The 26,293-nt window shown below is 36.4% G+C and overlaps 1 protein-coding gene across 1 annotated transcript in view; it reads left to right on the plus strand.

Annotated features, from left to right (window-relative positions):
- Positions 1–26,293, plus strand: part of USH2A (usherin) — a 484,310-nt gene that overhangs the window by 49,538 nt on the left and 408,479 nt on the right. The window contains 5 exon segments of the mRNA XM_088132494.1: positions 4,932–5,153; positions 7,393–7,486; positions 17,404–17,599; positions 19,307–19,437; positions 23,651–23,846. Coding sequence (XP_087988620.1) covers positions 4,932–5,153; positions 7,393–7,486; positions 17,404–17,599; positions 19,307–19,437; positions 23,651–23,846 — 839 coding nt within the window.

The raw sequence follows: 26,293 nt of genomic DNA on the forward strand, positions 1-26,293 counted from the left end.
TGATTATTTGGGAATTAAGTGCTAAAGTGTCTGAGGGCCATAGTCATAAATTTCCAAAGTTTTTGAGAAGGAAGTTTGTATTGCCTGATCTTGGCAAAAGGCTGCAGCTCTTGACCAGAGAAAATGAAAGTTACAATTCGACCTTAGCCATAAAATTCCACCTTGATTCTTAGGCCACGGGGCACAGGCATGCAACTATATTTTGGTAGCAAACCATTTGAAAACAGGGTTAAGAACAAAAATGACAAATACAACATTTCCAAATGATATGAAGTTAAGAATTGTTGAAGAACTTGGAATAAAGTTGAAATGCAGAGCTTTTCTGACGTTGATACATTTGCCATTGATCCATTTACCTTTTACATTTTAAATTGCAATGTGTTCTTCTTTCCAAGTTCTAAACATGCACACGAACACACATACATATCATAGCTATTCCCCCCCCCCCCCCCCGCAGACTGGAGAGACTGCTTAAACAAGTGAGGGGTGGGGGAAGAAAAAAGAAAAAAAAAAAGCGCAATCTCTTTAGGCAGTCTCTCCTGTGCCTGATCCATTTATTTCTTCCTTCCCCCCTCACAGAGCAGGGAGATTAGAGGAAGGGATTACAAGAGAGTAAGCAGGCACACAACGGAGAATACACTGGATGTTTCCATAGCATGCTTGGGACTGCTGGGACCAGGGCATTGCTTTTGATGCATATTCCCCACTGTGTTCCTGCTTACTCTCTTGTAATCCCTTCTTCTCCAATCTTTCCACTCTGCAAGACGGGGGGTGGGGGGAGAAAAACAATGGGTCAGGCACAGGAAAATGCATACCGACTGTAATGGCGATCACATGACTGAGGGACGCTGCAAACGGTTGCTGCATGAGGCAGTTGGTAAGCAAGATCTACCTGTATTAATATATGGGTTTTTTTTTTTAATCTGACTGTACCCATTTATTTCCTAACCCCACTCTTTGAATGTGATCTTCAGCATTTTACCCAAGGCAGTAGTTTCCTGCCCCAGCTGAAATGGATTGTTAAGGGAGTCTGATCACCACCCTTAAGTCTCACCATGTTCCTGAAATATGCCCCTGGGAAAAAAAGTAAATGCCTCCAAAACACTTAGGAGATGAATGAACATATAAGACATTTAATAGTGTCTGTTTAAAAGTATTATATAAATTATTATAAAGGCTGAATGGCATTTGCTGGATTCCAGCAGATAAATGCATATATTTTACTAAGTACACTGAAAACTTGATTGTCAGAAGCCTTTAAAAGTGGACAGTTTTAAAGATCAGGGATCTTTACAAGATGGGGCAAAGGAAACCTATTGCCTTCGTATTTACTATGTTGCAAAAAAAAAGGGGGGGAGAGAGAGTGATTTGCACAAAAACTGCATAGTGAATGCTTCCCTTCTTTAGCTTGGTAAATGCATCTCTTCACTTTTGAAAATTGTGAATGATTAACATACCCCAAAGAAACAACAAAATCTCAGCTGCTACTTACTGTCCTAGAGTTTTTTCAAGAGCATTGCTTTGCATAAGTAAATATTAAAGCTTTCCTTTCTTGCTTTTTTTCCTGAAAGTCTGCCTTTAGCCATAACTCTCTAATTGCACCAATCCTTAGGACACTTCAGAAAACACTCAGCATTAGGATGTGTAACACTTGTCTGAAAACCCATCAGGGACCATTCCACCTGATGTTTGTTTGCCTCTCCCTCCTATCCCCTCTTCTTTTCAATCTTGGCAGATAGGCTATTACTGTGTCAGCATTTTCTCTGGACTTCCACACTTCCGCATTACAAGGGAAGAGCAAGAGGTTGTTGAAGGTGCATTCATATTCAGCAAAACATAGTTGGCTTTCCTATTATTCAAGGGGAGTGAAGAGAAGCAAAGAATTACCAGGATTAATTAGCTCAGCAAAGGATAATTTTTGGTAAATAGTCAAAAGTGTATTAAAAGCAACAACAACAGCCTAGCATAAAAAAAATAGTGCATCTTCAAAAAAAGTTCAAGTGCTAATGTGTGAAATGCTGCTATAAATGTTTTATAATGGAGCATCGTTTTCCCTTCAATTACATGACATAAACAATAATAGGGAGTGATGCAGGTATACAGTGTTGTGTAGGGAAGTTACACCAAATTGAAAAAACAGCCACAAAAGGCTTACGTACATCTGATGTACCAAAGGAAGAGTTAGCTGGTAGGAAGCAAGCTTCCATTGTGATTTTAAAGATAAAATTAACAGAACATCTTACTTGTTCTCCTAGATTTAAATACGTGCTGAGCAGGAAGAAATTTTGTAAAAAACATTGCTCTGCACATGTGCCATATAAAGCTATTTGGATTTTTTCAAACTATGTTTGTTGACCTGCAAGCAAATTATAGTAGAGAACTATTCATTGAAGAATAAGAACACACTTAAGTTTCCATCCATTTTAATATCTTCTAAGAAGAAAAGTAATTCTTCCAGATGGATATGGAAAAACTTCATATTTCATTGTAATAGATGGCAAACCACTTCCATATGGGACATACCCAGGAGGTCACCAAGAGCAAAGCTTGATTTTAGGGATTTACATCCTAATTGTGAATTAAATCACAAGAAAGGAAACTAAATTATTTATGAATACCCTCCCCCCAAGTCCAGATAGAATTATTTTAGTACAAGTAAAATAATTTTAATATATATGGAAATCAGTCAGTTTTATGTTTATTTATAATTTGCTCAGGCATAAGTTTTATCTTATATCTGGTTTTGACTAGGCAGTGCTAGGTCTGCTCATCTGTCTTCACTTCTTCTTGGAGTAAGTGGCAATCTCAGGAAGCAAAACGCCTATATGTTTGACAGTAGGCCTTATGGGTGATTTTGCAAGATCAGAAAAATATATTCGCAGACTTTTTTGAAAATTAAAATGGGATGGCAGAATTTATTTTGCATAGGAATGATACCCTTTTCAGAAAAGGACCAAATGTATACTAGTTTGGGTTAAACATAGTAATACTTTTCAGTTTTGCAGGAATATACTATTGCAGATGCATACAAATATATTACCTAAAGAGTAGAATATAACAATAATTCCTACAGCAATCTTTGCTGTTTTCTTTAAGATGAATTTGTACCATTTGTGGATCAATACATAGTGAACATGTTCAAATATGGACACATTACATATGCACGCTCATGTGCAGCCAAACAAAATGTAGTATCCCTCTTAGATTTTCATGGGCCCAGTAAACATGATACTACAAAAGTTCATGCAGGTGTATCATGTCACATTTCTAAAAATAACCATGTAGTTCTATAAAGCAGTTGGCTGCACGTGCAGAAATCTGCTTCTCCATTAGTAACTAAACCTTTAATGGCTTATCAATGAGATGCTCTCTTCTTCTTTGATGCTTTCGTAGCATCCTCTTCCATCCATACTGTATCTCTGCCATATTCCTGGATCCTATTTACAGGAGGGAGAGTTGGGGACAGAGGTAATTGATCAGTTCAGTGAGGCCAGAGGAAAAGGATGTGCTGTTATTTCCCATAGACATGGATTAGAGTTGTTGATTTTACTGTCAAAAATAAAAGACAGGGAAAGGATTACTGTTTTTCCCTTAAGTATTTGGAGGGCTCCTAAAATGAACTAGATCCATTTAGTGGATTAATTTAGTGGATTAACTCAGTGCCAATTGCATTTTCTTTATGGATCTCAAAACCATAGCTCCATGATATGCTTTGGATGAAGTTTCATCACTATGCAAGTCACTTAGTTCTCCTGACCCCAATGGAGGGCGTATTGGAATGCATATGGACAAATTGGTTGAAAGTTGATAAAAAGAAGAGGTCCATTTGTTTTATTTTGGGGGTAGCAAAATCAACTGCTCAGGATGAAGATCTAATAGAATTATTGTATGAGGTTGCATTTCTGGTGAAGGATCATATATATAGTTTGGGAATTCTGGACTTACTCTTTATTGAAGAAACCCAGGAGCAGTAGTGGCCAACAGTATTTTTTCACAATTTAAGCTGGTAAACCAGTTATGATTCTATCTGGAGTAATTAGAAGTTGGCCCAGCTAGGTGAGCACAAGTGACATCCAGTGAAAATGACAATAATACACTCTGTGGGGCTGCTGTTAATGATTATTCAGAAATTTCAGTTGGTGCAGAATGCAACCATCTGGATGTTGCTGGGAGGAAAACAGTTGGATTACGTGATACCTGTGTTGTGCCAGCTGCACCATGTTTCCAAGCTATATTTAAAATACTGCTTAACCTTTAATTCTTTAACCAATGTGAGGGAAAGTTATTTGAAAAATCATCTCTGCTTGTAACATCATAACAATCAGTTCTTTAAGGTCAGCAGCAGAGATTTTCTCTGAAGCTGGCCAGCTTGGAGGACACAAAGGAATAGATCTTCCTGCTTCTTACCTCTGGAACATGCTAGGAAAAGACAGTTGACAAGGCCCTAAAGCAGTGTTGTCCAAACTTGGCTACTTTAAGATGAGTGGACTTCAACTCCCAGAATTCCGCAGCCAGCCATGCTGGCTGGGGAATTCTGGGAGTTGAAGTCCACTCATCTTAAAGTGGCCAAGTTTGGACAACACTGCCCTAAAGACTCAGATTGGCATGGGTTTTGATTAGATCATGTTTCTGTAGGACAGAAGGTTTCCTTTTTTAAAACAGTATTTAAAAAGCCAGCTGTTTTTATTTTCACTGGTTTTGACTATTTATTGTTTGTTGTTGTATCCTCAATTCTGCCTGGGGAGGGTTTGTAACCTGAAACAAGGATTAAAATTATTTTAAATAAATATGATGCATCCCTTCTAATGCTTGCAAATTTTATCAGGTTCCATTTTTTCCCCTGGTAAAAAAGTTATGTTTAAACAACTATGCAATTGTTCAAAGCTCAGAAATATTTTGGACATGCATTTTTTTTCTCTATGTTTCAATAGCCATACCCCATATTCCCATGGAAACATTACTTTCAGTGTTCTTACTCCAGAACCAAATCGTAGGCCAGGATATAATGATTTCTACAATACACCATCACTTCAAGAGTTTGTCAAAGTCTCAAAAGTTAAGATTCATCTATTTGGCCAGTATCATACTACCATGCCCTGGGTTAATTTTGGACATAGATACTATGGAATTGATGAAATTACAATCAGTGGGAGGTAAGTTGTGCAGTGTTCTTATTAAAAATTACGTTTTGGGATATAAGATCACTATGGCATTATATACATGCAAATGAGAATGTAGTATTAGGGCTGTGCAGTGTTTTGGACACACACAAAAAAGCTTTGGAACAAGTGGGGATATGAATGTAGCCCCTATCTGCCCGGAAAGCAGCCACATCTTTTCCTGAGAGCGGGTACATGCCATCCTCAATTGCCACACAATCCCAGGAAAAGACATGTTTGTACAAGGAACTGCAAACAGCTCTCAAGCGTCTTTTTGCCTTCAAATTTGAGGCACTGTGAAGCCTTATATAGTATGCTGCTCCAGTGCTGGTTTCACATCTAAAATGGCTTGTCTCCTGTCAATCTTTAACATTTCATTTCTCAATAATGTTTCAATTTTGGATTTGATAATTCATATGGAGAGGTATGTCTGATTGAAAGTATGATAGAAGCTTTGATCTACCATATTTCCAATTTTTATTATGGTCTCTCATCTGCGGCAGTTGTAATGGCTTAGTAATGAACTAAACTCTTTGTCTTGGCTAGTTTTTCTTCTTAAAAATGAGGCTTCTGTCAGCAAAAATGTTATATTATCTATGACTGACAGCTTTATTGTATATGTTAAGTCACAAGTCTTGTTGAAGGCATAATTACACCCTGTAAATAAAATGCAAATTAAGTAATGGCTGAGTCTCCAGTGAAAGATGTGCTATTTTTTTTTATCACTTTGGAATTTATGTTTTAGAGGAAAATATAATAAGCCAGACTTTCTTAGGAAGCAAAATGTATCTGTTGTTATTTGAATACAGTAATATTTTATTTTATTTTATTATGGTTTTTACTGTAATATTTCTTTTAATTATTTTAACTATTTGAATTTTGGAGAAGCTAGGATGTTATCTTTCAAGTAAGTGAGTTAAATAAATGTAGTTTTTGTTCTCACTTCTATAAATGAAATAGTGTGTAGGTACATGTTTTAAATGGCATTTTGGGGATACTGACCAGCAGAAGAATAATATTCTTGTTTCAACAAGTGATCTACATAATGAGTTGTTCTTAAACCCCACTGAAATCAAATGGAAAGATGCAGATAAATATAATTAATTATATTTTTATAATTATATATTTATAATTAATTTCTTTGGAACTTAAGCATGACCAACTTTATTAGGACTGTACCTATAGAAACAAAAACAGTAGAAGAGAGACCTGTGTATAGTTAGCAAGTATGCAGTAATCATTTAGCTTTCCAGTAGCTTTTCCCATTCACTCAAATGGATGGTGTGTACCACTATGTATGTCAAGGTAGCAATGCAGATGGAGACATCTCAGTAGTAACCTCATTGGAGTTTGTTCCACATTAGCAAGGCTTGAATTATCTATTTATCTTGAAACCCACATAGTTTAATCTATTTTAAGGATTTTTCATTATATGATGAAGGCCTATCTTTATCCTTAACTGTCAGTTTTTTTCCTGTTACAATTTGTTGTTTAATATATATATCTGTGTATGGTATTTTAGAGTATATAGTATCTTGTGAAGACTGCCTTAAATTTATAAGTAAATACATTATATTTCCATTTGTGTTATTAGTAGAGTTATATCCATATATATAATTATTATCTGTATGCTTTATTTGGAATTTGGAACCTTTGGGAAATGCAGAGCTGCTAGTATTATTATTATTATTATTAGTAGTAGTAGTAGTAGTAGTAGTATTACTTCTAGTCCATGTTCCTTGAACTTGTAGCTTGAAAAGGGAAAGTTTTATCAAAAACAGTAAAAATAAATTAAAGCAAATGCTCAGTGTGTTTAAGAACTTGTGGAATTACAAATGGAAGGGTTAATGTTGAAAACACAGGTGTTAACTCTAATAATTAGGGTCTTGCATCTACACAATACATAATGAAAGCACATAATGTGCATTTGATCACTTAATAGTTGGTCTGCAAGATGTCCTGTCAATTTAGTCCCTTTGAAAGCAGCACATATTTGACATTTATAAATGCTGAATCAAGTTCCTATACTTAATCGAGCCTTTTCTAAGATGGTTATCTTTAACAGAAGCAGACAGTTACATTCATGACAATGTAAAAAAAATAACTGGAAGGTGCCCTTTCAAATTATATATCAGCCTTATCCAACATGCTGCTCTCCAGGTACATTGGAACTGCAAGTTCTGGAGTTCCTAGCCAGCTTTGCTTTTTTCTCAAAAACGTTATTGTTTTACAGATGTAATTGCTTTGGCCATGCTGATCATTGTGACACAAGTCATAGTCCATACAAATGTCTCTGCTCCAAGGAAAGCTACACTGAAGGCAATAATGTAAGTTCCATTTAAATATGTGTTTCACCTCAAATCCTAATTTTCAAAATCTTGTGAGGTAGAGAATTAATGGTGCTTACTGGATTTTAATTCCCTTTAGCTTCTTGCAATATCTGGCAACTTCAAGTAATTCCATTAATCCATAGAGTTCCACAACCAGCAGGAAGCTTTCCAGGTGCTGATCACGAAGTGGGGATGATAGAAAGTATCATCTCTGGCATTGGTGCTAATGTGGTTCAGAGGAGGAAGCAGCTTTTTTTAAAAATAAGGAAATATTTTTAAGAAAATGTTGATGTTTTTGAAATGGAAACCTGCATTCCAGTAATTAAAATCTTTGTTTTGTATCTTTTTTTTTTTGCATTTGGTGAAAAATACATTGCAGGGGAGATGAAAGTGAATTATTGGTGCTCAGTTAATTCCTGTGACTCAAAGAAGCTTGTGGACCGAAAGTAACACATTCTCTGGTGTTTAACATATATATTTGTCTGAATATACAGCTTCAGACATGAAACCTCCCCACAGATCTTTTCCCATTCAGCACTGAGAGCAGGAATTTAAGATGTTTTAGATAGTAAAGGCACAATTGCTTAACCAAATATTACTGTAATTGAAGAGAAAAGAAGCATTTATTCAAGAGGTATTCAAAACCATTAACCAAAAGAAAATGTTTTTATCATGGAAAGGGTAGGGGGTATTTGAAGGGTGAGAATTGTATAAAGATTAATGTTAACTGGATGTGAGTGACAAACATTAGTGTTTGGTCTCTATAAGGATCTAGGTGTCTATTAGGGATAGCAACAATTACACAGGTAGTAATTTGAAGTTACCATACACTTATCTCTTTTGTGCAGTAGTTAATTCCAGCACAAACTGCCCGTGGATGTCCACAGTTCATCACATTGCGTTCTCTTTTTTTAATATAAATATTATTAAAAGTTTTAAAAAGAAGATAAAAACTAACAAAAACTAATACAAAGGAAAGAAAGGAAAGAAAGGAAAAAAGGAGATTGAAAGAAAAGGACAAAGGTGCAAAAAGAAAAGATAAAAAAGAAATAGAAAGAAGAAGCTCCTGCATTCCTCGGCAGCAAATATAAGTATGATTATAAAATTATCTCTTCCTCTATGGTTAAAAAAAAAACAGCTCACTTTTTTCTATTATCTAATATTTTCTGATCATCAAAACCACAAATCAAAAGTTCATTTTTTTTTCTGTTTCGTGCAAAACATCCATAAGAGGCTTCCAGTCAGCAATAAATGTAGATGTTGTCTTTAGCATCAACTGCTTTCTCTATGAGAAAAGCAGAACCCTGCTAGGGAGAGCAGCTAAGGATGTCTCTTATTGTTCTCCTGCTCTAAAGAGGGCGTGTGCTAAGATTTGTATAGATTAGTGCAGGAGAGGGTAAGGACAAGTATTCCCTCAAAGCAAGACAGTCATTCAAACCTTCATCCATTCTACCTTCTTGCACTGTGGGGTTCTTGCCCCTGCAGTGGTTGAGTGAACAAAATTTTCTGTGGGAGGGACAGGTCACAAGACTACTCCTGCCTTGGGATTATTATCCCACAAAGCCAGAGTAGGCAAGCCACCACTGAAATCTTAGTAGCATTGCAGTGAAAACTCTATAAAGATATAAATCATCTTGTCTACCCCAGTTTATTATGGTCAATCTGTGCTGGAATCTTAATGCAGTATCTGGAGCTCATGAGCATCTTCAGCTCATACATTTCAAAGGGGGTGTGGTTCCCCTCCCTTATTCACAACCCTTGTTCATGCAACACCCAATACTAACTCATGTATCACGTGCAGTACTTACAGCAGCAAGACACAGTTCCTAATAATAATTACTTTTCATTTATTTGCATCTATAAGTTTATATATAGGAATAATTTATATAGGAACAATCACCTAAATAATCACTGCCCAATTGTTCTTAATTCAGAATGGTCAATGTAGCAAGTATTATCCCAGATAAAGTGTAAAAAGTGTATATAGTCTTTTTATATAGTATGATTTTTTTAGCTAATTTAATGTGGATATTTATATTTTTTTTACTGTTTTTGATGTTTGATTTTAATTGTGAGCTGCCCACCCTCTGGGGGAGATGGGTGGCATATAAATTTAATAAACAAACAAACAATAAATAAATAAATAATTGCTTGGGGTTAGCCAGGTCCCCACCCACCAAGTTGAATGTTGATTAGAAGATACTGGAAGCTAAAGGACATTTTGGAAGAAGGCTGTCAACTGGGAGGTAAAGCATGACTCCTATGTCCCACAGGATGGCAGTCTTTAATAAAGGGGACTGGGAGCATGCCCACCCTGCCTGTTCTGGTAGGGTGAACAGAAACAATTGGAGACAGGTGGTCCAGCAAGTATCCTGTCCCTGTGCCATATAGGGCTTCATAGGTAATATCCATACCTTGCATTGTGCCAGAAGCTCAAAGAAAGTGTAAGATATGGATAGAAAGGTGTGGAGCCATATAATGGCTCCCATTATAAGGAGAACAGATTGGATGAAATACATCACTTCCTTTGCATTAAAAAAATTGTAAGCCCTGCTGCCTTGTTTCAGGGGAATTAATTATTTCAGTTAGGTGCTCTGTTTGTACAAGTCCCAATAGCACTGCTGTGTTTTTTCCTAGGGCACACATGAATATATTAATAGAGACTTTTCATTTTATATCATACTTCCCTCCTTGCTTCTTCCTCTCAGTTTAGGGTTGGCAAGCTACATCTACTCTCCTTTTAAAACCCACTCCAAAATAGAATGAAATAAGTTTATGATGCCCTATTAAAATAATAACCAGTAAACAGGGCTTTGTGATTTACATTGCAATCCCTTTGGCATGTGATGGCAAAATTATACCTTGATAATGTTTCATTTCTTGACATCGGAAGATATAAGGACTACTTTTATTTTATATTTTTTAAATTTAACCATTCCTATATCACTTTGAGTGCATCTTTTCAGGCAAATTACTAAATGAATAGCTGAGGGTACAAAGATAAAACTGGAGGATTCCCCTCATCTCAACATACCTCTCCCATTTACAAGTGTATCATTCATTCGTTCGTTCATTCATTCATTCATTCATTCATTCATTCATTCATGCTTTATGAACTCAGGATTTTGCAAGAAGCAACAAAGCCAAAGGGTTAGCACTTTAAAAGAGTACGAATTCTAAATACAGTGGGTTCTGGTAGAATTGTCAGAAAGGCAGTAAGACAAAATAGAGTTTCAGAGTTGAGAACAAAGAATTTGTTCAAAATATCACACAGCATGGAAATAAGATTTTAAGGGTTATGGCATATGTTATAAATAAAAAAGAATGAAATGATTTTTGTTCCGAAGTTCTGGATAAAGAAGCAGACCAAAGTGAAACAATTCCAAAACTAGATAAAAGGTTGCTGCCACCCAGGGGAAGGGTGAACATTGTGTTATTAACTAGTGATTTAGCTAAGGAAGTGAAGCAGAAGATACATGCTTTTATAACACTTCATTATTAAAAGTGACATGGTTGAATGTGGCTGTCAATACCAGGGAGTCAAAGATGAAGCCAAGGCTTCATGGCTGAAAGATAGAAGGTACTGTTGATGAATAGAAAGCATAATCATGAAGATGAATGCAATATGAAAGGAAAAATGAAAAAAAATCACTTTTGTAGCCATAGTAAATCTAGGATGACAAAAGGTCAGCCACTATGCTGTATAACTTTCCATTTTAAAAAACCAAGTAATGTGACAGGTTAAGTGAAGGTGGCCTAGAATGGTAGGGACTCTGAAAAAGTTTGGTATTTGGGGGGCCCTCAATGCCCATTTTTCTGAAGAAGCAGCATGAGAGACCTGTGAGAGGCCTCTGGGATGGTGGTTTTAGTTACCATAGGGCTGATTGGTGGGTCCAGTGATTTCCCTGTTTTTCTGTTCAGCTATTTTATGTAGCTGTCTTCTGGTGATATGTTCACATGAACTCAATCCTTGAATGCAACACATAACTATTGGTGAGCAGCCCCTCCTCTCTCTTAAATCATGCTTGGGATGTGACTGGCAAGACAGTCTTATTCATCTACTTACTTACTTACTTACTTACTTACTTACTTATTTATTTATTTACAGAACTTATATTGCCACCTATCTCATACAATGACTTTAGGTGGCTCACAACAATCCATAAAACTTAGTTAAAAACAAAGATACCCTTAGTTAAAAACAAAGATACCCAGGTGCCAGACCAAATGTCCTCACAGCTCATTCCTCCATCTTAGCTTGGGGGAAGAGCCAGGTCTACACAGCCCTCCAGAAGGCTAAAAGGGTAGGGATCCCTCTGATCTCCAATGGGAGGCTGTTCCAAAGAACCGGGGCAGCCACTGAGAAGGCATGCCTCTGAAGTCCCAGCAGATGGCAACATTTAATGGAGGAGACATGTAGCGTACCCACCCTATCCAACCTAGAAGGACAGGCAGATACTCCAGGGAGAGGCAGTCCAACAAGTACACTGTGCCATGTAGGGCTTTGAAGGTGATAACCAGGACTTTGAATTGTACCTGAAAAGCAACTGGAAGCCAGCACAGCTCATGCAGCAGTGGTGTTACTCAGGTAAAGCATGAGGCATCCAAAACTGTGCTTGCCACTGCATTCTGGACCAATTGCAGCAGCATCCGGATGGTCTTCAAGGGCAGCCCCATGTAGAGCACATTGCAGTAATCCAAATGGGAGGTGACTAAGGCATGGGTGAGTTCATATGTTCACATGAAGTCAGTCCTTGAGTTCAACACACAATTATTGGTGGGCAGCCATGCCTCTCTCTTAAATCATGCTTGGGAAGCCCATCTTCAAGGATACCATCCTGTTGTCTCTAGACAATCGTCCTATATCTTTGGGTGACCAGCTGTTTATTGACAACACAACATAACTTTACAGAGTTGAGGAGCTGCTTAGTTCTCTATGCAAAGGTATTGCCTGCACAGTTTGTGGTAGGTGGGGAGAAAGATAACAATTGTTTATATTTGGGAGTGGTTCTCAGATTTGGTGGATTGCCAGATTAGTTCAGGTAAAGGTAGTTATGACACTATACTTCATAAACATGTATCTGTGGGCCCAAAAACTGGGAGTCCTTAATATATATTACCTGTTGCATTGCGTTACATAATTTGGTTATATAGAATAGTTTTATTTTCTTTGGTTGACAAAGAATAGTCCTCTGTTACAATCAGCCTTCAGGGGATGTTTTTCCCCCCCACTCCAAGGACTGGCCAATTCAAGTAAGTAACCATAGGAAGAGAGACCTCCATGGGCCTTGGAGCCATGCTTCAACAGCAGCTGCAGTTTAACCCAGTGTTTCTCAACCTTAGCAACTTTGAGATGGGTGGACTTCAACTGGCTGGCTGGGGAATTTTGGGAGTTGAAGTCCACCCATCTCAAAGTTGCTAAGGTTGAGAAACACTGGCTTAAGCCAACAGACTATAGTCTTCTCCATCTTGAGACATGTTGTGGTCCTATTTAAATCATAACAATTCTTTCTAAATATTTATAGACATGTACACTAGAATATATTCAGATTTGTGAATCTTTTTGTCCTCTTTTTGGTGAGGCATAAGTTGCCACCTTTCCAATGTGTTGGAAGTGCCAAAACGCAATACAGTGATATTTTTGTAGAAAAAGCATCTACCTTTTTAAGCTTGGGAAACCTAATTTCATATTCCATTTTTAGACTTTGTCACACATTGTGACCAGCTTTTAGCAACTTGGTCACACTATTCCAGTATAATGGTCACACAATTCCATTGGTGAGAGGGCATTTAACAGGATAATTACACCAAAGATTTTGAAAAAGGAGTGAAAAGCTTGCAGGTGTACATGCAGAAAAGATTGAAGGAAGTTATTACAAGTTTTTGGCTTGAAGTGTTTTATATTAGCCTGCGAGAGACTTGATAAAAACTTTTAAAAATCAGCTTGATCCTTCTAACTAGTAAAAAGTTACTAGAATGATGGTCCATCACAAAAATGAAGTTTTCTACAGTAAGTCCTTTAGAAATGCAAGTTGATGCTGTCTTTTTAATTAGAACAAGTATCGTGAAGTGGCACTTTATGGGGGTTAATTATAAATATTTAATATGATCTGGAGTTCACCAAGTACTCTTTCGAGACCTGTGATTCTGTGTGAAAACAAGCTAAATTAATGCCCTATCATTTTCTGTTTGGAGTCATTCTTTTGGTGATTTCCACAGCTATTGCAATTCTAATCACTCTTAATCTACTGTGGCTATACTTAAAAGGCTTAAATAATCCTTCTTTCATAGTAAGAAAAAGAATGCTTTTCTTGCATGCAGTTGTGGTCCCAGTAATAAAAACAAAATACATTATATTCATTGCAAATTGCAGCTTACACATTTCAATCCATTTGCTAACCGTTTTAGTAATATGTAGTATACTTTTGAGGTTTTGGAGTTGAATGATTTCTTATCTATGTTCCTGAACGTATGTCTCTGTGTGGGGGTATTTAGCATATATATAAGTCATAAATGTATATAGATTAATATGATCAGTAAAACTAATCCATTAAATAAAATTAAATTGTACAAAATAAAAGCAGACATAAATAATTGGCACCTGTCCCAAAGGCTCAGCACACCATCTCAACAGTGAGGGAGCAATCCTGACCATGGTGTGTATGTATGTGTGTGTGTGGGGGGGCAAACTGTTCCATTAGACTGGGGCAGACAGTGAAAAGGCTTATTTTTGAATCCCTATCTCCCTGACCTCCCTTAGGAAGAATCTTCAACATAACATCTCAATCTGTGCTCTACTCAGAGAAGATGGTCTTGCAGATACCAAGCATATGAACTATAAGAGGCTTTATAGGTCTTATCAGCATTTTGAAGAGTACCTGGAAACATACTGGCAGCCAATACAGTGCACGCAGTGTAGTATTATCCTGCTGAAATGGCTGTCCCACCAGCAAATAGGTTGCTACAACTGGAGTTTTTGAGTAGTCTTCAAAGGCAGACCCAAACTGAATGCATTACAGTAATCCAAACATCAGGTCATAAAGGCATGAGTGACAATCACCCAGGCATCACATTTCAAGAAAACTTGTAACTGGTACATCCAGTGAAGCTAGGCAAAAGGTCTTGTGGCCATGGCCTCAGCTTGCTGTATGCAGAACCGCCAGATAACAGACATAGTCCTTCCAAGACCAAATTCAGAGTAGCATGCTCAGATTGTTTCTATATCCATGCTACCATTAATGGGACTATTTAATTTCTGTTTCCATATCTGCACCTTCTGATACATCTGTTACATAACCATAGATACTGTGACATGCATAATTTAACTGTTTATTAATAAACTAGCTATTTTTTGTAAAATAGCAAAAACTGCTTAGCCTAACAATTTAATGTGAGCTTTATATTCATGCAAGAATACTGTATTCATGTAAAAGCTTTTAAAGTTAATTTTAAAAGTTAATTTTTCTTTCTGGCAATACAGTATGTAGGTGTATCTTTTCCAAAGGATACTGAATAAAACAAAATGCTTTAGACTTGGTTGACAAAACAAAAGTATGCATGAATGAAAATAAATATCCCTAAATGGATTGTCCAACCCAGTTCTGAAATACAGCAAAGGGGAAAAGCAATCTGGGTCATAGCAGCTGAAAATTTTTGAATATTTTTTTTTCAAGATTTTTGTGATAGTGATGGGTTTGTCCATGAACTCATCCTTGGCAAACTGATTTAATTTCACAGGCCATAGATCCAAGATTTCTAAAATAATTTGTGGAAAGTATTTATTGAAATAGCAAGGTGCTGTCTCGAATATCGAAAGACCAGATGCCCAGACAATCTGCTAGAGCACAGAATTGTGAAGGAGCCATTGCATTAGCAAAAAATTTGGTTGTTATCCCACAGGAATACAATTTACTTTGCACAGCTGATGAAAATCCATGAGATCTTCATTTCAAACAGCCAATTAAAATTGAAGTTGTCAGAGTTATCTCAAGATGAGCAAGCTAAAATAGTGACAGGAAATTAAAGAGTCTCCTATATAGGCTAGTGAAAAGTACAGTGACCAAATAAATATACTAGTATTCTGTATAGCTGACTTCAGTCTGCGTAATGACTAACTGGAACACTTCCTTCCGTATTATTTAAAATGCCTGTCTGGATCCATGGCCCTGGGGGAATTAAATATGAATTTCAAGCCCTGTGTACATAAATTAATTCTAGTAGTTTTGACTTTTAGAATAGTTCACTCTGTCCAAATGCTGTTAAATTTAATCATAGCAATTCGATAAATCTCATACAATGATCCTTAGTTAATTTGGATTCTTTCAAAACTATATGTGCAAACAAGATGCTGCTTGTTGTTGTTTTTTCCCCCCCAACTTGCAATAACTGAGGACTATAATATATGTGAGGACTATAAATATATGGAGACTTTTTAAAACAAACAAAATTCCGAACAGTTGTTGGAAGAGAATGCTGAGTTTAGTCTCATGACACTCCCAAGTGTCTACAAACCAACAGAACGGTGAAGTTGTGGTTTATTAGTTAAGTTCTTACTGCCTTATTTGTTCCACGCATACCCTATTAAAGCACAGATTGGTAATTCTTGGTTATTCTCTGTGAAGCTTTCAGAATCCTGTGTACTGCTACATTTAGTTTCAGATACATCTCTATACTTGGACAACCTAATCTTGAGGTCAGGAGGGAGCAAAGGTAAAGCTCCTCTCCAAGAATATTATCAAGGTAATGGATGGGGAAAATAGCATTTCTCCACAGTTATACAACTGAGATTTCTGTTTCACATTGATGTTTGTCTACTGAAAAAGCCATTTTAATCAAGACTGGGGGAGGGAAACTTTAATCCCCACCTGAACAATCCCATTTCTAGGTTGGTTGTGCTCCTTCTGACTTAATAAACAACTGCTTGGTAGGTATGCTGACCATAGTCTGTCTCTTCTGCAATAAGTAACATTTCCTCTTCTTAATTACAGTGGAGACAGCCAGTGTCTGTGAGTGGTTAAGATGTTTGTCTCTCAGTGTGCATGCATTTGCATGTATATCTGTGCAGAGTACACATGCATTCTGTCATGACAGCAAACTGTTATGGGGCATGAGAAGAATGTGTATACACAATCCTGTATACTGAGTCTCATGATTTGCCATGAAACTCACAGGTTGAGGCTCCAACTGTGTGCATGTGTGAAGGAGAAGAAAGGAAAGGAAACTGTTGTACCACAGAGGCATTATTGTGGTAATAATTACTAGATACTGAGAGCCAGGCAGGGAAGTCATCTGCCCTGAACATTTAAAAAAATAATTATACAAACATTGAATATTCAAACAGCAGCAGTGAGACATCTTACAACGCATTCCATCTGTTTCAGAATTCTAGGCAAACACAGTTACTTTTCAAGTACTCCTCTGCTTTAGCATTTAGATGGCTTGGTGGCTGAGATTGTTTCACCCAAATGTAGTTCTGCTATTGAGAGCCACAAATAAGAAAAATGCTGATAATTGCAAATAAGATAAACTCCTTTCAAGAATACATTTCCATAAACATATTATAGAATATTATGGAAGATGTATGCATAACAGAACTAATCAAATAACTAAAACTTGAAATAGAAGGTCAGGCCACTTGTCCCTGAAGTATTTCAAGACTTCTGTCTCATAATGTTTGTGATATTGTTCTGTGATAAAGTAAATAAAGGCCCTTGTTTAAATTTTAAAAATATCTAGTTTTCTTGTTATCTGAAATACTTAAATTAGGACAAAAGTTTTATACAGGTTTATGGATTCAAAATTTGTCTAGTCCAAAATGCCATGATGCAGTATTGCAGGATTAAGAATACAATACTCAGTGAATAATTTGTAGAGAACAAATTATTTTAATCTGACTAATTCTCTATTTATTCCAGTGTGATCGCTGTCAGCCACTGCACAATGACAAGCCTTTCCATCCAGGAGATCAAGTTCATGCTTATAATTGCAAGCCTTGTCAATGTTTTGGCCATGCCATAAGCTGTCACTACAATAGGACAATGGATTATTTTCCTAATGAATACTATAGAGGTGGTGGTGGAGTCTGTGACAATTGTCAGCATAACACCTCAGGTAATTATCACAACCAAATGGAATGCACATACATTTGCACAGGCATATGCGCATGTTTCGTAGCTGGCTCTTCCAAAGTGCCGTTAGTTTGAGATGGAGATCTAAAATGTATAATTCTCTAATGTGAATGCTTTCCCCTCCCCCCACCCAAGGAAATTATTTATTGTGTAAATCCATGCATTATAGAAAGAAGTAAAAATTATGCACTAGAAAGAGGTAAGTCTGTTGGAAGTGTCATTGTACAAAATAAGACGGAGCCTGTATCCCTAGCTCCTATACATGTTTTAGGTACGCGCATTATTCATAATGTATGTGATCACGTTGAAAGACCGATGTACCTGTCATATTATACAGTACATGTTATAGGGAAGGGCCACAGAATGAATGTTTTGCACAAATAAAATCCCAGATTGAATTCCAGCACTGAATTGGCTATTTGAAATCTGAAGAATTCTTTCAGTTAGAGCATCATAGATGGAAAAAACAATGAACTGTAATATGACTCATGTCACAGTAGAACAGTTGCCAAGGAAATAAGGCACACAGAGCTGCTATGGGAAGTCATCATAATACAATATGCATTGCTTTCTGGCATAATTTGCTTTGAATCAGGTGGAGCCACTTTAAAGAAGGCAATGCCCATTGCAATAAAGGAGAAAGCACAACATGTTATGATATTTGTGATTTTCCCCAAGGATCTTCTTTTAATAGGACCTTGCTGCTCTGACGTATCAGTTCTGATGACAAGTCTTCAAAAAACACAGAACCAAACTAAATTATATTGGAATAACTAGATGAGATTAGGGATTAATTTAGGGATGTACTGCAGCTCTGTGTCATATAAAAATAAGCACTATGGTTTTGCAAACGTTTTCAGGGTCTGAAAACTAAATTCAGTATCTCAGTGTACTATTGCGAAAGATTGCAATCTGTAACTCACATCAACTGCTCCCAACCAATACAAATTCTACCAGAACAAACTCACTCTTCTGCTTTTTCAGAATAAGGCAGATTTGTTGGTTTCTAACATGTTCTGGCCTAATATTCTTCATGTGAAAGGATCCTTGAAGTTGCACAAGTGACTGTGATACTGTGAATTATTTTAAAACAGCGTTTCTCAACCTTGGCCACTTGAAGATGTGTGGACTTCAACTCCCCATGCTGGCTGGGGAATTCTGGAAGTTGAAGTCCTCACATCTTCAAGTGGCCAAGGTTGAGAAACATTGTTTTAAATGTGTAAGTCCAATAGAGTCCTGTCATTTCATACAATTTGATTCTGATTTTGTTTCATACTGAACATTTATAAAACACAAACATATACTTGCTGAAATTATCATTTTGCATGCTGACTCATGATAATTTTTGGAGCTTTCAGTACTCCTGGCTTTTGTTCTTAGGAGCAGATTGGAAAGTTTGAAGTTTAAGAACAACTTCCTATTTTAAAGAATAGGTATCATACAGCCTAGCTTCATAGGAGTGTCATGTTATGTAACAGATGGAAGTTTAATGGAGTAAAACACAGTTTGTAACAGGTTCATTGTTTCATATGCTCTGGATCACTAAATTGGCAGGTAGAGATGAAAGGTGCATTAAAATGGACGTCCTGAAAATTATATAATTCTCTCAAGGGAATAGTCTTTAATTTTGAATTATACAGCTAATTTTCATGAATTGGAAGCTACATTGCATAACCTTTTCTTTTTGCAGGAAGAAACTGTGAGTTGTGTAATGATTTCTTCTATCAGCATGTACATGCAGATCTCTCAGCTCTGGATGTTTGTAAATCCTGTGAGTGTTACTCAGCAGGCACCAAAAATGGTAGTCGCCTTTGCAGTAAAGTAAGTGGCTTTGTCCTCACGTTGCCTTTAAATTGGCTGCTGTTGGCACTAATTCCCATTATCAAGATTGGAAAAAAAAATGGAGGGGGGTTCACCAAGTTCTTGGAAAATTTTTTACTACTTTGTACTTCAACATTTTTGATTTGCCAAATTCTCAAAGGTGAACATGGGATAATAGTATTCAAGAATTCATGAAATATGTTAGAGATACAAAGATAATAACTATAACCTTCATTCCATCCTGTAGAGAAATATGAAGATTTTTTTGTAGAAGGAATGTAAGGGCAGTAATATAAACACCAACTTAACCGTAAGAGAGAGAGGAGGGACTGAGAAAGAAGCTCAAGACTGCCCTGCCTTGATTCTCTTTGGCAGTGTTTCTTAACCTTGGCGACTTTAAGGTGTGTGGACGTCAAGTCCCAGAATTCCCCAGCCAGCATGCTTTAATGATTTTAAACTGTTGGCTTTCACTTGCAGTTAAGCAATATAGTGTATTAATCAACCCATCTCTTTCAAAGGGCAAGAAAACTATATGGAAATATAGTTGAAAATTGCTTCCCTTATCACATTTTGGTACCCCAGGGCAGTGATGAGAAATATCTTGCCTGGGAGCATTCTGATGTGTGTGTTTTTTTCCCTTTCATTTTATGTATGTTTTTCTGCTCAGTGAGGACAGTCTTTTATGGGTCCTTTTATCATTCAAAAAGCTGTGAAAATATAGCCAGTTTTGATAACTTCTATCCATGAAGAGCTCATTGCTTTTACAATCCTAAATCCCAAGCCAGCAATGTGAAATGCAACACTGCTGACATTAGCCTTAAGTAATGAGCCTGATTTTGTGTTCCTCATAATGATACTTGTTAGGCCAAGACCATAAAATCTGGATAAATTCTTTAGAATTCTAGAAACAACTGAAAATCACAGGGTGTGCTAAGAATGAAGAGATGGAAAACGAATCCAATGCTACTTTTGAAATTTGCTGTTTCAGTTGGCAATTATTCTACATTGACAGTAGCTTAATTTTAAGTTGTTCTAAATCAAGATAATAAGTAGTTTCATGGTTTTCTTCTTTTTCTTTTATTTAATTTTAAGACTGAAGCTTAGCAAGACTGAGAAATTAGTTGAAACACAAAGATGATATAAAAAAGAAAATAAGGAAAAATGGGCTGGTCTGTACAGTTCAATAAGGCATAAATAGACTGTAGCAGTAAGACCAAGATAGAGCAGAATGATTAAGAGGCATTAAAAATAGATTAATAAGTCTGGAGAAAATGGGCAGCAATGAATTACATGAAATAGAAAGGCATTATTGAAGGAAGTGTTTCCAAGGCTGACCCATGGAAGATGGAATCATAAGGAATAAGGTCCTGGCTCATGAAAATTAATTGTCACGTCACAAGGATAATTTTCAAGAAAGTGTGTTTAAATGGCCCAGAATACACTTTCGCTGCATAATTTACCATTCCGAGCAGTTCATCAATGCTTTTCTGTAAAGAACCAGTTATATGTCATTTAGCCTAAACGAAGATACAGAATTTCAGAAGAGAATAAGTATATGAGTTTTTATCCCTATAGATTAAAAAAAAAACAACCTATAGTTTAGGGGAAATGATACTTCTTTCATTATAAAAGCACTGTATTAACATCTGTGTTCTGAAAGGTATTTCAGATGGATTTTTTTTTAAATTGTCATAATACAGAATGCAGTTCTGGGTAAATCTTTAAAAAATGTGCTTAGTAAATTTTTATATAGGATTGCAGCCTAATTGAGCTCTTTAAATCCCATTAATTTCCACTAAAAGTATTTTGATTTCAAGTAAATAGTTTTGTGAGTCCTTCATTTTAGACTTTAAATCTATGCTTTTAAAATCAGATAGGAATTTAGGTAAAGGCATGTGTCAGTCTCAGGTTCAGTATGACCCAACCAAATTAAACACTTTTAAAGCCTGTTCTTCAGGACCAAACACAAATTACAGTTTTCTTCTCAAGTGCAGTCAGAAGAATAAGAGCTATTCATTCAGCACTTCAAACTGTGTCACTGAATAAAACAATCAGGAGCCAGGCTGATTACATGGGATTTTCCTATTCTGTTGGAGGGTGATTTCCAAAAGATTACTGTGAGGGGGGAAGTTGTAGCGGATTCCTGAACTGCAGAAGGAATTGCAAGAGATTATCTCCAAGATCCTTTTCCATAAAACTTCCCTCCTTCCTTCCCTCCTTCCCTCCTTCCCTCCTTCCTTCCTTCCTTCCTTCCTTCCTTCCTTCCTTCCTTCCTTCCTTCCTTCCTTCCTTCCTTCCTTCCTTCCTTCCTTCCTTCCTTCCTCCCTCCCTCCCTCCCTCCCTCCCTCCCTCCCTTCCTTCCTTCCTTCCTTCCTTCCTTCCTTCCTTCCTTCCTTCCTTCCTTCCTTCCTTATGCTGCCTGACTTCCAGCAAAACATGATAACCTCATACTGCGAACTGTTTCTATAATCACAGGGTCCTGGTGGCATTCACCTGAGAGTTCCTTAAGTCAAATGTAGAATTGCTGACCTCTTAATAAAAATACGTAATATATGCCTCAAATTGGGCTCGGTCCTTGAGGACCGGTATTTAAGGATTATAGACTGGTCTGTTTATCATCCGTTTCAGCAAACTGGAAGAAACAATAATCAAAGAAAAATATATATATATAGAAGAACAAATCTTTATGAAGGAAAACCAGCATATAGGTATACTCTGCTGTATCAACCTTCTGCAGTTTATTGAGAATGTCAACTGGCACTGCCAACATTGTATACTTGGAATTTCAATGAGCCTTTCAAATGTTTCTCATCAAAAAGTCTGAGTAAGCTTAGAGCTAATGGGATAAGAGGTTGTGTCCTTTATGGATTGTTTAGCAAAGAGTAGGAAAAAATGGGAAATTTTCTCAGTAGAAAGGAAGTAAGACAAGTCCATCAAAGTTCCATGTTGGGCCTCGTGCTTTTTGACCTCTTCATAAATGATTTTGACTAACTGATAAGTAATAGCTGACCAATTTTGTCAATAATACCAGATGATTCAGAGATACAGAGAACCTCAGAAGGATACCTGTAACCATGGGTGAATGTTCAATCAAATGGCAAAGGCAATTCAAGTAAATGTAAAATAAGTACATTGGGACACTCCCCCCCCCCCCATTTCATATCTATATAGGCCCTGGGTCATAATGGATAGCTCAATGAACATGTCAACTCAGAGTGCAGCGACTAAGAAAAAGACAAATTTCATGCTAGGGATCATTGGGAAAGGGACTGAAAATTATAATGCCTTACTGGTCTGTGTTACAGCTGTATCTGGAATAGCATGTACCATTCCAGTTGCCACATTTGAAAAAAAAAAAAGATTTAATAAAGCTGGAAATAATGCAAGAGAAGGCAGCAAAAGTGATCCAGGGGTTTTCTTACAAGAATGTCTGAGACTCTTTAGCTTAGAAAAAAAGGCAACAGAGGTAGGACTCTTTAGCTTTGTGGTATATAAAAATATTCATGGCATGAAGGAAGTGGATAGGGACATGTATTTCTTCATAGTTCAAAATACTAGTACCAGAGGTCATCCAATGATTGGAAATAGGCCTGTTGAAGGTTATTAGTCTTGAAGATTCAGTGTTTCTTCTGGATGTGGGGTAGCCTACCTCCAAATACCAGTTGCAGGGAAAGAGCAGTAGGAAATGGTAACTATCTCCTGCTTGTGAATACCCTAGAAGCATCTGGTTGATTACTGTGAAAAACAAAATGTTGGACTAAGATGGGGCTTAGTTTGATGCAGAAAAGCTATCCTGATGTTCTTACCACAGCATGGTTTCTTTTCATGTACCATCTTAACAAATTAAGTAGCATAGAAATCGGGGGATACAGTAGCTGAAATATCAGCACCTGGACATTTGAAAGTTGTATATCACACATAAGTAAACTGTCCATAGGTGGAGTAGTTTGGTAAAGGTTCATGAAAGCATCTTTCTCCTAAGAGCACATACTCTTCTTTAAGTGAATGTATTGAATTCCTGCTGTTCCTCTAATTCTCTTTTTTAGTGAATAACTACTAGAGCATGAACCAAAGTGATCTGCTTTATTCGTGTTTCTGTCTGAAGATAACCTACCAACCAACTCATTTCACTAATGAGTATGCACAAGGCAAAGGGGGAAAAAAAGGGCACTCAACATTTGACCACACTTTTCTTTTTATATCTTTTTTTCAGATTGGAGGCAACTGTAATTGCAAAAGACATGTGTCTGGCAGACAATGCAATCGGTGCCGGGAAGGGTTCTACAATCTACAAGAGTTCAACCCTTATGGCTGCAGCCCCTGTGGCTGTAATGCCTCTGGGACGGTCGATGGAGATACTGCCTGTCACCAAATTTCAGGCCAGTGCAAGTGCAAGGAAAATGTTATTGGTAGGTGCCATCCAGATGTCTTTGTTTTTTTCAAGACATAAAATACTTGATGCCAAAAACACTGAAAACCACATCACACATGCAGTTTTCATGAGAATTTATGCAAATCTGATTTAGCAGCATATAATTGTTGAATACTCCTACCAAATTACAGTCTAGGCTAGGTATAATCTGCTATTCAGATTTTTCTGTATTTACCAGAGATTTGTAGGAATCCCAACAATGCCCACTTTCAAGTAGTAAAATGTAACATATTATTTGCTTAGTCTTACTAGAAAGATTCATTTTGGAGAACAGCACTTTTTCATAGTGTAACAAATCTAATGAGCTTTTAGCTGAGATTTTACATCAGTTTTCACAGGGCAGATGGATTTGTCCTCAAAATATTTTGTACTGTAGGGTCTTTTGTAATCCTTCCTTCCTTCCTTCCTTCCTTCCTTCCTTCCTTCCTTCCTTCCTTCCTTCCTTCCTTCCTTCCTTCCTTCCCATTCATTCTTTATAATTTTTTTAAGTGCTCCTATGAAATGCAAAAGTCAACAGAATTCCATAGAACCTATGCACTGTTAGGGTTTGTTATCATGGGACATGTAACTTTAATTTTTTAATTCAGTGTCAAGTTGGTTATAATAAACTGCAACCTTCTGGGTTATTTATCATTTTTTTAACAAGACATGCTTTTTTGTTTGCTATTCCCACAGGATTTTTCCAGAAATTAGATTTGATTATAGCAATTTATTATGTCTATCATATTTGAGGGGAGCTATATCTATGTAACGACAAAATTTATCAAGTTCCCAAAATATAAAGTGCATATAATGCACTTTGAAATGTTGATATATGGGAATAATATGCGGGGGGGGGGTGTTGTTTTTTGATGGAGGAATGGTAACTCTACATCTCTCATATAAGTCACTTTTTAAAAAATCACACATATTATTAATATCCTTTGATTAGAATATGTTTTATTGTAGAAAAAATATAGCATATGCTGGTGTTATGAGTATTAAAATATCAACAGTCTTTCCTAATATTGAAGTCTACATTAAATCTTCTGAGAGCTTTGTTTACCTGTAAGATTTCTGAATACAAGATTAGGGTTTTGGTTTTGGTTTTTAAAACATTTATTTATTTCAAAGTACTTATGCAATTAATATATAAGCCAGCAGAATGAAATGACAAAGCTTATTCTGGACTGAAGTATGCCAAAAGCTGTTTTTGGGGCGGGGGGAAAGGGGGTTGTTTGTTTCTTTGCCATAAACTGGTTAAAAATGTGAAAAAAATCTTAACATAGCTTTATTTTGGGGGAGAAAAGTAGAATCTTCATATAATCTCCTAACATTCTAAACAAAATTGTTAGATGTAATTTATTTTGAAAGCCATTGGTGAGAGTGGAAAAATATATTTTAAAGATTTTTTTTAAAAAATTTAGGGGAAATCTAAACATATATTTTCCTATAAAACTGTGTTTTATTTATTTATTATTAACCATCTGAACTTTAAAAACAGCAGTTAAACTAACCATAAAATCACTAAAACCCTAACAGTGTTTTTCCTTTATAAGATATATTATCTTTAAGGTTTCTCACATAGTTTTGTCCTATTTGGTATTTAAGACCATCTTTTCTAATTGGAAAATATTTTTTTAAAAATAGAAATTACAGTTAAAGAAATCAAGCTTGAGTTATCATTATTTTGCATAAAGGGATGATTTGCCGAATACAAGGGGAAAGAAACAAGAAATGGAGATCCCTATAATTTTATTACAGGATTATAATAAACATTAGGAGGTTCTGTTATACTTTTTAATTTTACATAAAGGATCATAGTGCTTTCAATATAGAGCGTTGAACAAGCTGAACAAAACTGTACATGGGTGGAGGTTGACTCTAACAAAGGCATTTCAGATGCATCGGGCACCTATTCTTGATGTCAGAAAGCTAATAATCAAAACAAGGTCAGAAACTTACAAAGTCACCTTGAAAATTAATAAAACGATTAATGCTTAATGTATAAAAAAGCACACACACGCATATGCATATGCATATACATATATGATCTGGAGAAAATCTTTGCCTAATATTTGGGGAAAACATTCTATCACTGGAGTGTCACCACTGAAAAGTTCTTACTTAACTACTTGCTCATTGTATTGTTTATCTATTATGTATCAGATTTATATTTCACCTTTTGTTTGGGAAAGCTGTCTACAAAGCATTTTCTGCCATCAGTCCATTAGATAGGGCATCAACCTCCATCCTTTCATTAACTGTGTATAAACCAAGCCATCTGGCTTACCCGTAGAAGAGTAAGAAGAACATTCTTCTTCTTCTTTTTTACTACTGAACAAAATATTGAAAGAGTCTACCTGAAATATGTGTATTTATTTTGAATAAATATGTGAGTACTTAAAAAAAAAACGCTGGTTGTACAGCACAAGTGATCTTAGA

This window comes from Python bivittatus, unplaced genomic scaffold, assembly GCF_059951505.1.
Source record: "Python bivittatus isolate LINGU-HERP-01145 unplaced genomic scaffold, Pbiv_v1 ctg000020_np1212, whole genome shotgun sequence".
Classification (NCBI taxonomy): Eukaryota; Metazoa; Chordata; class Lepidosauria; order Squamata; family Pythonidae; genus Python; species Python bivittatus.